Source organism: Pteronotus mesoamericanus, unplaced genomic scaffold, assembly GCF_021234165.1.
Source record: "Pteronotus mesoamericanus isolate MK-2021 breed Mesoamerican mustached bat unplaced genomic scaffold, CSHL_Meso_final contig_221, whole genome shotgun sequence".
Classification (NCBI taxonomy): domain Eukaryota; kingdom Metazoa; phylum Chordata; class Mammalia; order Chiroptera; family Mormoopidae; genus Pteronotus; species Pteronotus mesoamericanus.
In genome coordinates, this window is record NW_026555092.1 from 9969198 (window position 1) to 9983396 (window position 14199).

At 50.4% G+C, this 14199-nt stretch overlaps 1 protein-coding gene across 2 annotated transcripts in view; it reads left to right on the forward strand.

The window, feature by feature from the left end:
- Positions 1-14199, forward strand: part of ZNF362 (zinc finger protein 362) — a 38774-nt gene extending 24575 nt beyond the window's left edge. For both annotated transcript variants that reach the window (XM_054571938.1, XM_054571937.1), the window contains 3 exons: positions 8932-9010; positions 9119-9277; positions 12428-14199. In XM_054571938.1, the coding sequence (XP_054427913.1) occupies positions 8932-9010; positions 9119-9277; positions 12428-12544 (355 nt within the window). In that variant the 3' untranslated portion in view covers positions 12545-14199. The remainder of the gene's footprint in view (positions 1-8931; positions 9011-9118; positions 9278-12427) is intronic.

The following is a 14199-nucleotide window of genomic DNA, read 5'->3' on the forward strand; positions in this document are numbered from 1 at the left end:
CCCCCTGATTGTATTGTTATTAAAATTAGAGCACGTGATGCTAAGGTTTGAGAGTTAACTTCTGTCAGGAGACCCTGTAAAGCCCTGGGTCATAATTTGAGAGAGACAGAGAGAGAAAGAGAAAGAAAGAGAGAGAGAAGTTTGCTTATCTTATTATCTAAAGTCAGGAGCCTAAAACCATCCACTTGGCCCCTGTCGGGTTTGCCTCTATGACTCGTAACAGTAGGGCACCATCGTTCTGGAGAATGCCCGAGTTTGTCGATTTTCTGGGCCAGCAGGAGTGAGTTTGTCCACAACCTTAAGGACGGCCGCTCCGCGAGCCACGGAGCAGATGAGCCCGGTTTCCTGGAGGTCTGGGGAGGCCACCCGTGAAGTGCAGGCCTTGTTTCTTGCTTTCAGGTTTGTCATGCCCAATTAAATGAAATTCGTCTTAAATGTGACATTTCTGGCATGGTCATGGTTACAAATTTGATGTACCCAACTATATCCTATTAGGAAGGAGGACAGATTCATTCGTATTGAACCTACGTGTAGAACGGGTAGTGATTACGGAAGAGAAAGGTCGCAGTAAAGGCACTTTGAATTTGTTCCAGTAATTGTTCTGAGTAGTGTTGTAGACAAGGCCAGGTACCTGTATGGTTTTCAACAGAACTATTATTTTTAAATTTCCCCGATTGTTCATTAGTTTGTATCTGTGTTAAATTTTAACAGGGTTCCCCCTCCAGGATTCTGAAGGGTTAGTGGGAACAAGGCACCATTTAAGGAGTATTTTATTCCAGTTTGTACAACTAAAGCCTCCTAAATTGAGGATTAGAGATCAACCAAAGTAAAAAGGGATTTTGCTCACATGCCCTTTAGAAAATAACATTCACTAGAATTAAATCACTTCCATCCAACACAAGGTCCTAATTCCTGTTCCACTGATCTTGGGCAGTTAGTCAGCTTTGCAAAGTCGTTTGCTTCTGGACTCAAGGCTGCTGGATCCTGCCTTGGCCTCGAGCAGTGTCTGGTTGTGATGATGGTGAGGCTATCACCTCTTGAGGTTTCTTTCAGAAGACTCAATTTCTGGCCTGCAGCCAGAAGCAGAGGCCTTTATAGGCAAGTGTGAGGGGGGATATCAGGCCTGTGGCTGAGATAAAGGACTCTGGCCTGTTTGTTATCATAATCAACAGTATCAGAATGAAGGAGAATGGAGTCCTCTATTAAGATACAACAGGTGGTCAGTTCAGGTTAGAAACATAGGCAGCAAGGGGATTGGCCCATCTTCAGGGTCTTTTAATTTATCTCATAAACTGTGTGTTATGATTGGCACTAATTGGTAAGTATGATTAAAACTAGAGAAAAAAATCTTTTTAAGACATCCTTCTGTTGATACTTATTGTGCAAGTCTCTGTACATGAAAAGTTGTTGGTTTCTTTCCTCCATCTTAAAAAATGCACAACTATACAAATATATTTATATTATATATAATTATATGGTATGTATAATTATATTGCATGTGATTATATGGTATATATGATTATATTATATATGCTATTACTATATTTTATATTTATATAAATTATATATAATTACATATATTCATAAAATTAACTCAGGGAGATTGAGGTCTCTTTTGCTTTGCCAACTTCTCTGTGCTGGGAACTTCATAGGATAGCTCTCACTCGGGTGTTCTGCTGATTAAATACAGAGAACTCAAAACACACCCCATTATTCGAATCACCCCTCTTTTTATAAGCGAAGGAGGAAGTCTTTGGTGTCGTCCAGCAGCCATCTGGAGACTCCAAGAGCCTTTGGGTATAAAAGTCACCTTGGTAATTTTATTATTCTGGATTTGAGAAAGGCTATAGCACAAGTTGGCAGAATAGGCAACATTTGCATTGCAGTCTGGTAGAAAATACACCCAATAGCCAGCAGTGATAATTATTAAGAATCTTAGTTTTTTAAGAAGTAGACTTTTGTTTCCAGATATTACTTAAGACTGAAACAAAACAAGCAACAAGAAATTAAAGGCCCTGAAGGAGAGTATTTCATCAGAATGTTCCTTGGCGGGGGCATTGCTTTCCATTCCTGAGGGCACAACTTTTTATGTGTGTGTGCTATTTGAGGCTTTAAAAAAATATCCTCACCTGAGGATGTGTTTATTGATTTTAGAGAGCGGGGTGGGGGCGGGGAGAGAGGGAGAGAGAGACAGACAGACAGACAGACATTGATGTGAGAAACATCCATCAGTTGCCTCTCATGTGCGCCCCAACCGGGAATCAAACTCACGACCTTTCTGGTGCACAGGCTGATGCTCCAAGCACCTGAGCCACCCGGCCAGGGCTCATTTGAGTTCCTAATGGTGAAAAGCCAAACAGACAACATGAGGGTTGTAACAACATTTAGGAACAAATAATTAGTCATTAGGCAGTAGCACATGTAATTAAACCAGTGTGTCCTCACCCGGTGACAAAGAGGCTGGGGGCTCAAATGCCCACAAGTCCCAGAATCCTTTAGACAAACAAACAAACAAACAAACAAAGCCAAACGTAAAGAAGCAACCAGGTTCCAGGTTCCCTGTTTTCTACCATTCCTGTTTTTTGCCCCTCGATAGAGAACCCAACAATTGGCATATAATCAAACCCATTTTCCCAATGTTACTGCCAATAATGAAGGGAATAAAAAAAGAAAGTCATGTCCAAATCTGAACCAGCCCCAGTCAAGGAATAGAAATGCAGTTAGAAACAGGTTGAGCAAGACTCGCCCTGATTGTTGAGAAAGATGTGCCTGGGAGCATGTGGGTGGTGATGTAGTTTAGTGGTGCTGGTGACACGGAAGCTTCTTGGTGGGACCTCCATCTGTAAGAAAAGCAAGAGTCAAGAAAAGCGGGTGACTTGCAAAGTGTTGCAGAAGGCCAGTCTCAGGAGGCTCAGCTCACGTGCATTTAAAGAGACAGTAAACAACGTGGTCGTTAGTCTGTTCAAGCTAAAAAAACCCAGCAAGGGTCTCCAGCAATTAGCATCTTGTAAGATCGCATATCTGCAGATGTCACCTTGCAAAATCCTGGAGACCTTTGTTTTGTTAGGTACAGAGAAGGATCCAAGTTTTATTTTGGGGGGTGGGGAGGAACTCATGGTAGACAGAGTAACTCTGGATTTGTTTGTTTATTCAGGCTGCAAGTGTTTTTTGTCTTTTTTTCTTTTTCTGGCCCTGTGATGTGTTTTGTACGTGTGTAATGATAATTGTGACTGGGGCAGGTGACTTTGTTTTCTCAAGTGTGATGATAGTAATGGCCAGAAAATCATCACAGCTACAGGGAGGGGCAAACGTAGGCTTACAGTTGTGAGTACGCAAAACAGCTTATCCTTGTATTATTATGTATTGACTATTGTATTATTTTCCATACAAACGATGGGAACAGTCTATTCTTGTATTACTATGTAATAGTTATTGTATTCCATGCAAACAACCGCGAACCTACTTTTGCCCAGCCCTGTATTTTTTGTCAGAAAGCTCCTACATGCCTAGCTTGGTACAGGTGTTTGCATACAAGGTGCCCATAAAGTCCTTATACAGTGTGGATTTGTGTTTCCTAATAAGACATAAGGAATCTGAAAAATGCCATGGAGAGGGAAGATTAACTTTCAAGTTATGAATGAAGGAGTAAGGAAGGTTAACCTTCACTATCGCTACCATTGTTTTAGTTACAAATCACAACGTGGCTGAAGCCATTCCATATAATGTGCCATTTATTACCTGGGAAATAAAAGCTAAATGATAGCTAATGAGTCCTTAATAATTTTATTTAAAAATTGAATAAATTCCCTTCTGTTTTTCATAAACTGTTTATCTTAAATAGAAATGAACATACCAAAAACTAAATCTGCAAAAATATTTTATGAACACCCTTGATATAAATCATTTAATCCTTCCAGTCATTATCCTATTATCATCCCTCCTTTAGAGATGAGGAAACGGGCTCAGGGAGGCAGAATCACTTGCCCAAGGTCACCCCACCAAGAGGAGGCAGGAGTGAGATTCAAGCCCAGAGCACCGAGGAGCAGCCCATTCCTTGGAGGAAAGAAGGGGCAGGGATATCAGGCTGCAGAAGAAGCTCACGTGGGGGTAGACGCACCAGGCATGAGGGCAGGGCGAGTGTGGGGCCCGGGATGGGGTTGGGGCGGTGGTGCTGGAAGGGCAGTTGAGGGGCACCTGTTTCAGTTCAGCTTCCCTGTGATACCTATGCCTGGAGTCGGCACTGAGCTGTCCGTCACCCCGGGTGAGGGAGCCAGTGCTGGGTGCTCCCCTAGCGTGAGGGTGCCCTTCACACTAGGTTCTGGCATTGGAATGGAAGGTTTGGCCCTCCCTCGAAACTCAGGGACAGAAGAACTTTGGGGCCAGTTATGTGTGAGAACAGGCAGCCTGGTCCTTCATTCACCTAGGGGTTGGGTGAAGCCCCTTCTGAGCCAGCCCAGTGCTGGGTGCCACACACAGGGACAGATCAGTGGTCGGAGGCAGGTTCTGGCCCAGAGGAACTGTCACCGCAGCCTGGGAGGCTGGTGGATGTGGGAGCTCCCATGAGAGAGAAGTACGTTGGGCAGGTTGGAGAGGATCAGCTGGGTCGGGTGCTGAAGGGCCCATCGCCCTCCCTAGTGAGAGGAAGGAAGGGTGTTCCTGGCGGGGGAATAGCATGAGCAAAGCTCAGAGGCTTGTTGGGGAATGTGCCTGCATGTGTGTTGAGAGTAGGTTGGTAAGATATCCCTCGGGGGAGAGTAGTGAGAGGGGGAAGCCTTAGAAATTGAGGCCTGGAATGCTGGGGCAGGGGGTTTGGACTCTGTCCTGGAAAGAGGAGAGTTAGTGGAGGATGGCAAGCAGGGACTTGATGAGGTCAGATCCCTGTGCCACAGCTGCACGGCAGTCAGAGGGGAGAGGCAGAGGCTAGGAGGCTGGGCAGCTGAGGCACTTGGGGAGAAGGCCAGATGGGGACTTTCCTGGTCAAGAGGTTCTTTATTGGGTCCCCAGAGGACCACTGATCAGTTAGCCAACTAACACTTGTGAAATACACCTGAGGATTGGATGTTGAATACATCGAGCATGTTACTATTGTCAGTGACTGACTGCAAAGAAAAACTCGTTTCCCTTCATTCAGTCAATGACTCTATGAGGTCTGTCCAGAAGAAGTCCAGCCATTATTACTATAATGAGAGCGGTTTGAGCCACTTCGATGTAACCTGGCAGCCAAGGAGAATGGACTGGAACGCATATGCATGAACCATGTCGACTTCACTGTACTAGTCAGTGGGGGCAGTGATGCCATTGAGTGAGCATGTGCCCTGTGTGGCCATCGCATTCAAAATGCCTGAGCCAGTAGAGCAACGAATCCGTATCAAACTTTGTGTTACGTTTGAGCATTCCTCCACGTAAACTATTTGAATGATCCAGAAGGCTTTTGGGGACAATGCAATGAGTGAAAAACAAATAAAAGTGTGGCACAAATGCTTCAAAGACGGTTGAGAATTGTTGGGAGCGACCCGTGTTCTGGAAGGCCTGCCACAAGCAGAACATCTGAGAATGTTGAATGTGCATGGGCTGCAATCAGCAAAGACTTGACGACTGACAGTGGGAGAACTGGAAGCTGATCTGGGGATTCCAGAAACTACTGTGTCCAAGATTTTGACACAGGATCTTGGCATGAAACGTGTCGTGGCAAAATTTGTTCCATGGCTCCTGCTACCAGAGCAGAAGGAACATGTGTTGCAGTTGCTAATGACTTGATTCAAATTTATACCAGTGAAACAGATTTTCTCAAGAAAGTCATAACTGGAGATGAATTGTGGTTCTAAGGCTACATGTATGATCCGGGTCCAGGTGTCCCAATGGAAGTCACCTGGTTCTCTATGCTGAAGAAAGGGCGGCAAAGTTGCAGCAAGATCAAGACCATATTAACTGTGTTTTCTGATTGGGAAGGTGTTGTCCATCACGAGTTCAGCCCTCCAGGCCAAACAATTAATAAGGAGTACTACCTTATTGTTCTTCAGTTGAAAGATGCAATATGACAAAAATGGCTGCAGCTATGGCAACTGGTGATTGGCAGCTTCATCACAACAACACACCTGCTCATGCGTCATGTCTCATGCAGTTTTTTTGGCAAAACATCAGATCCCCAAGTTTACTCAGCCCCCCTCTACAGCCCAGATTTGGCACCCTGCAACTACTTCTGGCTTTTCCCAAAACTAAAATCACCTTTGAAAGGGAATAGATTTCAGACCATTGATGAGATTCAGGAAAATATGACGTGGCAGCTGATGGCGATTCCAGCAAAGGATTTTGCAGAGTGCTTCAAACAGTGGAAGAGACGTTGGGAAGAGACGCTGGGAGAACTTCAAAGAGACCCAAGGTGCCTACTCTGAAGGGGACCGAGGCATCATTGTCCTATGTACAGTCTTTCTTGTATCTAGTATCTTCTTCAATAAACGTCTCTCAGTTTCCACAGTACCTGGCTGGATACTTTCTGGACAGACCGGCATAGCGAATGCTCCCTGCTGAGCCTGTGCCTGGCCCTGGAGTGATGGTGGTCATGGGGACTCTTGCTCTCAGGAGGCAGCCAAGAAATCAGTGACTGGAAAGGGACAGCACAGAGGGGTGGGCCGTGGGGGCCAGACCTAGTCCGGAGGGTCTCGGAAGGCTTCCCCGAACAAGGTGCTTTCATACTGAGAACAGGAGTGTGGATTTTCGCCAGGCATTCGCTGAGGGAACAGTGTTCCTGGGAGAGCGAACGGCCAGATAGAGGATGGGAGGTAGGGAGGAAGTTTGAACGGGAGCCTGTGGGGCCGGAGCCACAGGGCCGGGGAGAGGCGAGGACTCTGGGATGGGTGTTGTGGGGTTTAAAGCAAAGTCAGCGCGTGTCCCTTAGTCCCCTCTGCCACCAGACCCCTAGCTGAATGAATCCCACGGCCCTGGGGGGGAATGAGGGTGGAGTGCAATGGGGGGGATTCTGGCATCACGCGGAGTCAGTCCAGATGACCCTTAAGGTCCTTCCATTGTAGACACAGAGTGCCATAGCTTGGGTTCATGTCCCCAGACATACGACACCCAGATATGTGCAGGCAGAACAGGGGTCCTCAGAACCTGGCCGGCCCAGCTCCACTTGGCATCTCACCCGGGGCTGTCCCTGCCCCTCGGATCCCAGCCTAATCGAGAAGACAAGAGGGGCAGCCTCCCCTGCCGAGGACGCAGCCAGGGCCCAGGGCTCAGAGTCATCAGTGAGGCATGGGTGCCAGGTGAGAAAGAGGTCTCTGACCAGGACGCGGATGCCGGGAAGCAGGGAGCTGAGGCTGGGCCTCACGGCAAAGGACCTTGAGCGACTGAGTTCGGCCTTCTTTGGTGTTGATGGTGAGCAGTCTGTGTCATGGGCTGGTGGATGACAGAGGGGGTCCCGTATTCAAGCCCACCCAGCATGGGGCCTGGCCGGAGGGGCCTCAGTTTTGTTTATGAGTGTCGATGGGCAGAGCAAGCCATCAGCCAGGTGGGCCGGGACTTAAGGGAAGCAGCCAGCAGCTTGCAGCCCAAGCTGGACTCTTCCCTCCGCCGACCGCTTGTCTGCGCAGTAGGCAAACGAGGTTCAGGCCCGGCCAGCATTTCACTCCCCACGCGGGTGGGACAAAGGTGTCGCTAGAACAGATGATTAAAGGCAAATCCAGGGTGTTATGAGGAGGCTTGAGTGGGGAGAGCAGGGAGGGCCCCTGGTCTGTGTGTCCCAGGCTCCTGGTTCCCATGGATGGTCGCACTTCATCTCACCCACCCCCATGCTCACCTGGCTGAAGGGCAGGCATGAGTTGCACCTGAGACTTGAACTGAAAACACAGTCATCAGCCTTTAAGCCACTGCTCCAAAGTCACCCTCTCAGTGAGCCCCACCCCCCACTCCCCTGTTTAAAACTGTACCCTGTCCCTCCCTGGTACGCATGACCACCTTGTTCTCACAGCACTTATTACCTCCCACATGTGGCTTACATTGTGCTGATGGTTTCCATGAGGCAGTGGGTTTGTCTGTTTTGCTTGCTGCGACATTCCAAGTATGTAGCTTGGTGACTGCCACATGGGTACCTGATGTTAAATAAATGAATAATAATACCACAAGTGTTTATTGCGGGCTCACTTGTGCCAAATACCTGGCTGAGCCCCTGACATGTGTAATCCAATCCATCTTTACCAGGCCCCGTGAGGGAGGGGCTATATTTTGTGCCAGACGAGGAAACTGAGACTCAGGGCTTTGCCCAAGGTTGCCCAGGTAGTCAATGGTGGAGCCAGGATGAGAACCCAGGAATGGGGCAGACAGAAGGGACTCACAGGAAGGACACAGAGGGGCTGGGGTTCAGGGCCACCCTGCCCTGCATTTGTCTCAGTAGCTGGGGTGACCGTGTAGCCATCATAGACATATGCCTGACATGGGGAGGGGCCAGGAAATAGAAATTGGGGGCCACTCAGAGGGAGATGTCTCCTTTTTATGAGAAAAAGAGGCTGATGGGCAGGGAAGGTCCTGGCAAAGCTGTGAGTCTGTGCTCTTTTCAGTGGGTGGTCTGCAGGTGGGTTTCTCAGAAGAGGGGCAGAATGCAGCCAAAGCACGCTCCCTGGTTAGCCAGGCGTCTGGGCCACGTCTCTGAGTGGGTGCTGGTAGAAGGTTGGGTTCAGTGGGGACCTTGGGGAGCAGGAGAGCTGTAGTCACAGAAAGGCAGTGGGAGGTGAGGGAAAGGGGAGAGGTGGTCTCTCCTTTCTCCCACCTTTGAGGTCTCCAGCTCTTGCCTGGGGCTCACCTGGGGAGAGTGCGTGCAGTTGGAGCCGGGGAGGCTTGGGGGCCAGAGGTGTGGTGCGAGCCAGCCAGGGCTTGGGGGCTGGAGCTGGCCTAGGGGTGCCTGTCAGGGACCCCATCTCACTGGGCTGCCCATTGCAGAATCCACACAGGCGACAGACCCTACAAGTGCCCGCATCCTGGCTGTGAAAAGGCTTTCACTCAGCTCTCCAACCTCCAGGTGAGTGGCCACCAGGTGCAACAGTTGCCCTCCCGAAGAGGGAGCCTACTAAGGGGGTAGGGCTGGGGGAGGCCCGCTGGCCCCTGACTCCCTCCCGTGCTCCTACAGTCTCACCAGCGTCAGCACAACAAGGACAAGCCCTACAAGTGTCCCAACTGCTACCGGGCCTACTCGGACTCCGCCTCCCTTCAGATCCACCTGTCAGCCCACGCCATCAAGCACGCCAAGGCCTACTGCTGCAGCATGTGCGGGCGGGCCTACACCTCGGTGAGTGCCTGGGCTCCCTGGGGGGCCTCTCCCTCCCTGGGCCTCAGCTTCCTCCGCCTCCCCTTCAGATCTGTACTGTCTCCATTTTCCAGACAAGAAAACTGAGGCCCAAAGAGGGGAAGTGACTCCTTAGGACCACAGTGACCGGCGGAGCCAGGGCTGCTGCTTCCCAGCTCTTTTTTAGACTGCCCCAGGCCAAGCTCCAGCCCCCTGGCAGCCTTGAGGGTCCTGAGGCTTGGTCCCCTCCAGGCCCAGGACACTCCAGGCGATGGAGGGGAGCTCTGGACCCTGCTTTCCAGAGCCAGGGAGGGAGAAAGGCCTTCTTGCTCTGGGGAAGCTGCAACCCCCATCATGGCCACAAGGTGGCATGGTGACTTTGCCCAGAGCTGCTCTCAGGCCTCAGGGAAGTCTCAGGAACAGTGCTAGAAAGGTCATTGCGTCCCGCCCTCGTCCCTGGGTTTGAATTTCTCTAAACAAGGGCCTTTCAGAACCCAGAAGAGGGAGCCCATGTGAGTCACTTAGGTGTGTGCTTCTGGCTAGTCAAATATTCTGGGTACCAGACTGTCGTGTATACTCAGGTAGAGACCACTGAGGCTCAGTTTCCTCCTCTGTCAGCAGAGGCGACGATAGTTCTTCACTTACAGGGCTAGTGGCTGGCAGAGTTGATGCTTAAGCCACCTCAGGTGACATATGCATCCACTCAGTGCTTACAGAACACTGTGCCAGAACTTGGGAACCAGGATGAACCACACAGAGAGATTCTTGGCCCCGAGGGAGGTCAGAGACGTATTAAACAAGTACCCGCACAAATAAGTATGGAATGACGAGTTGTGGTAATTGCTCCAAGCAGGCTTGCTCAGCCTCGGCCCCTGTGGCATTTGGGCAGGTACCATTTTGCTGGGAGGCTGTCCTGTGCGTTATAGCAACATTTGTGGTCTCCGCTCCCTAGCAACCCCCTCCCCAAGTTGTGACAACCAAAATGCTTCCAGACTTTCACAAATGTCTGGGGGTGGGAGAGCAAAATCACCTCTGATTGAGAAGCACTGCTATGAAGGAAAATATGTTTCGAAAGACAGCAGCAGGGCAGGCAAAATGGAGTTAGGAAAGAGAGACGGGTCTGGGGAGGCCTTCTGAGGCCGTCTCCGTACATTGAGATGAAGCCTTGAAGCACAGTGAGCCAAGTGAGGAAGAGGAGGGGAAAAACATTTTCATGCAGAGGAACAGCAAGTGCAAACTTTGAGGTACAACAAACTCAGTATATTCCAGGAACAAAGAAAATTAGGTCACAAGGGGTTGTAGGTCCTGGGAGGGGGAATGGGAAGCCACTGGGAGGGGTCCGTCTGGGAGGGTAATTTCGAAAGGTCACTCTGGCTGGAGGAGGCACAGGGCTGCAGGCAGGGTTTTCAGCAGAGCACGTGTCAGCTGCCAGCCAGGGCTGCAGCTTGCTGAGTGCTGAGTACATGGCATTGATCCCTCCCTGGAGTTCGAAGGGCAGAGGAGAGTTGAGAGACTGCAAGGACAGAACCTGCAGGGGCCAGGGCCCTGAGGGTGTATGTGGGGAGCCCCAGAGACCAAGGAGCCCTGGTCGTCTCCCCTTCGGTCAGGCCCAGCCCCTTCTTGACCCTCCTCTGCACCCCGACTCTTAGATGAGGGGCCGCCAGCGTTCACAGCCATGGTTCTTAGAGGGGATCTGTCTGAACTCTGGGGGGCAAGGGGTCAGCACTCACCTGGCCTGAGGCCCCGCCCTGAACAGGGCCTGAATGGACTCGATAGAATATAAATAATTACTTTAAACAACATCTTCATGGGTTGATTTTTAAATTACTTTCATGCGTAAAAGAAATGTTTCAGAATAGTGAGCCTTCATGTTCCTGTCAGCCCCCGGTACTGTCAACCAATCCTGCTTCATCCAGATTTCTGTTTTTTGAAGTAAAACCAATATCATATTGTTTCATCTGAAACTGTGCATTTAGTGTCACTAAACATAAGGCCTCTTTTTAAAACATATGCACAATACTTTTATAATACCATAAAATAATTCACTGTTAAGTCCTTAATGTCATCAAATAACGCAGTCACCATTCAAATTTTGTTTGTCCCATGAATGCCATATTTTTATTTACTTAGAATTTTATTAGTTAACCCAGTTTTATTAGTTTATTAGTTTTATTAGTTAATCAAGATCTAAATAAGATTTCTGTGTTGCGCTGGGTCAGTGTATCTTTTAATCTTTTGGCTCTCCCCACTCCTGCCTTTCTTTTTCTTTGCAATTTATTCACTGAAGAATAGTTTTGTGGCTTGGATTTTGCTGGTTGCTTCCCTCTGATGTTGTTTGATAGCATGTGGCCACCACATTTGAGGGCTTCCTCTGCTGGGTTCTGAGCAGATTGAGGCATGAGGCCAAGGAGTGGCAGGTGGGAGCCAGAGCGCCGCCTTGCAGCCTGGTGTGGGGGCCTGTGGGCCTGCAGGGGAGCCTCGGGTCCCCTTGCCCACCCATTCATGGGTGCCTCAGGTCAGATTTAGCAGAGCCTGTAGGGGGCGCTAAAAGGAACAAGCTGAGCGTGCCCAGTTTATGCTTCCAGAGTCACCAATCAGATCAGGCCCTACTTCTCCCCAGGGGAGGATAGAGTGTGGGGGTGCAGAGGCCGGGGTCCCTCAACCCTGGCTGCATACTAAGAGCTTTATCCACATCACCCTAGCAACCCTTTGAGATTGTTCCTGCCCCATTCCTGCTTGCAGAGGAGGAAACCGAGGCTTGGAGGGGTGAGACGACTTGCCCAGAACTAGGCTCAAACCCAGGCCTGCTGCCCGACCTTCACTGGGAGCATGAGCCAGCTGGTAAACGGCCGCTGGCCTGGCCTTAGGGAGTTCCAGGTGGGCGCTGCTGAGGGGCGAGCCTGATGCCTGCCAGCTCGCCAGCCAACACGCCCTGGGCTCAGACTCCGGTCAGTGAGCCAGCCCCCAGGCCTGTGATGCAGCGTCTCTAGAACCCATGCCGACGCTCTTCTGTCCCCCACAGCTGTGGCTGCTCAATACTAGCTGGCCCACCTGCCACGGAGCCCTCCAGCGGCCACTTGTGGGAAGTGCAGCCTCTTCTTCCTCTCTTGCCTGCTGTTGGTTTTATGTTCTCAATCTCACCCCTGCCCACAGGAGACCTACCTGATGAAGCACATGTCCAAACACACAGTGGTGGAGCACCTGGTGAGCCACCACTCGCCCCAGAGGACGGAGTCCCCAGGCATCCCGGTGCGAATTTCCCTCATCTGAGCCGATCCCAGGCGCCGCCCTGCCCGCTGGCAGACACAGACCCAGGCAGCACCAGGCCCCGACTCCCTCCGGGGCCCTCCAGGAACAGCCGAGCTCTCTCATGACCTTCCTGACCTTCCAGAAAGCCTGGGCCGCAGAAGCCCTGTCCGGCGTTGCTCCGGGGGTGGCCAGGCCAACTGCAAGATTCTGGACTGTTTGGTGGCATCCAAAGACAATCTCAGAGCACTTTGAACCTCTCTGTTGGGTTTTCTTTTTTCCCCCAACCCTTCACTTGCTTCACTGTTTTTTTTTTCTTTTTTTAAAGTTTGTTTTGGAAATAACAAAAAAGATATTTATTGGCCAAGAAGTTGGTGCTGCTAAGACCGAGAAATTAAGAGTCGGACAGATGGACACAGAGAACCAGAGGGCAGCGTGGGAACTTCTCTTGCCATGGCCTTAGGTCTCGAGGGAAGACTCAGGCCTGGGTTACTGGACTGCAAAGGGGGCCCCTAGTGGGAGGGGGAAGGAGGCAGCTAGAGTGAGCCACTCACCCTGGGTGCCTGGCTCGAGCCTTGAGCTGCGCCCTGGGCAACACTGACCAGAGGGAGGCAGCAGCCAGCCGGGCTTCGGGAGGCGAAACGAGGGGCCGCCGGGAGATCCGAAGGACCAAAGGGTGCAGCATTGGGCTGGGCTGGGCGCTAGCCCAGGGAAATGGGGTCAGGGTGGGCTGGGTGAGACCTGGCCCTCGACTGCCCTTAAGACCACCCCAGTCTACCTCGGTGCTGGCCAGGAAACCTATTGGCTACCTCTCCTGCCATCCCAGACTGTGGGCAGGGGGATGGGGAGGGAGTGGGTCTGGGACTAGGACCCCCTCCATAATTTCCTCCAGATGGGGCACTTCCCAGGGAGGGGTTATTTGTCTTCCCTGCCATGGAGGGGGAATCCCCAGCCCAGGCCCTAGGCCCCTGGGCAAGGAAGGGACCCTTGGAAAGGAGGGTCCCCGGGAGCAGCCCCTGCCCTCAGCCCCCACAGACACACCCCAATCTGAAAGCCATGCGTGTCCGTGTATATAGGAACTATGTACAGAGCCCGGAGAAGCCCCCCCTCCATCCCCCGGGAAAAAAAAAAAAACTAGACAGAAACTCATCTATATATTCTGTATCTGGAGTTCCGTTTTGAATATTAACTGTGTTATTTTTATACACTTTTTAAGCCTTAACTCACCATTGATTTACCAGTTTAACGTTTCCTGGGGTTTCTTTTCCCACGGGGTTCTCGGCCCCCACCCCACCCCTTTGTTTGACTTGCGTCGTCTGATACTCAGTATTGTAGCTTTTGTCCGCATGTAACTACCCTGTAAATACGCTGTTATACATACTGTTAACACCTTTTGCTTTTTCTATGGGACCTCCAGGCCACCATATTTAGAACTAGTTACCTTATTAAAAAAGAGAAAACAGTCTGTTGGCTTCTCAGTCTGCATCTTGGTGGCAGGGAGGTGAGGGCAGGCGCCCCTCAACGCTTCAGGAAAGAAGTTTGCATCGTATTTAAGAAAAGGGATGGGGAGTAAGAAAAATCAAATGTGGGGGGAAACACTAAAGGGGGCAAGACACAAAGGAATTCCAAACCCTCTGCTCTTTGTATTTCTCTGTTGTGAAGAATAAACTGTACCTGTA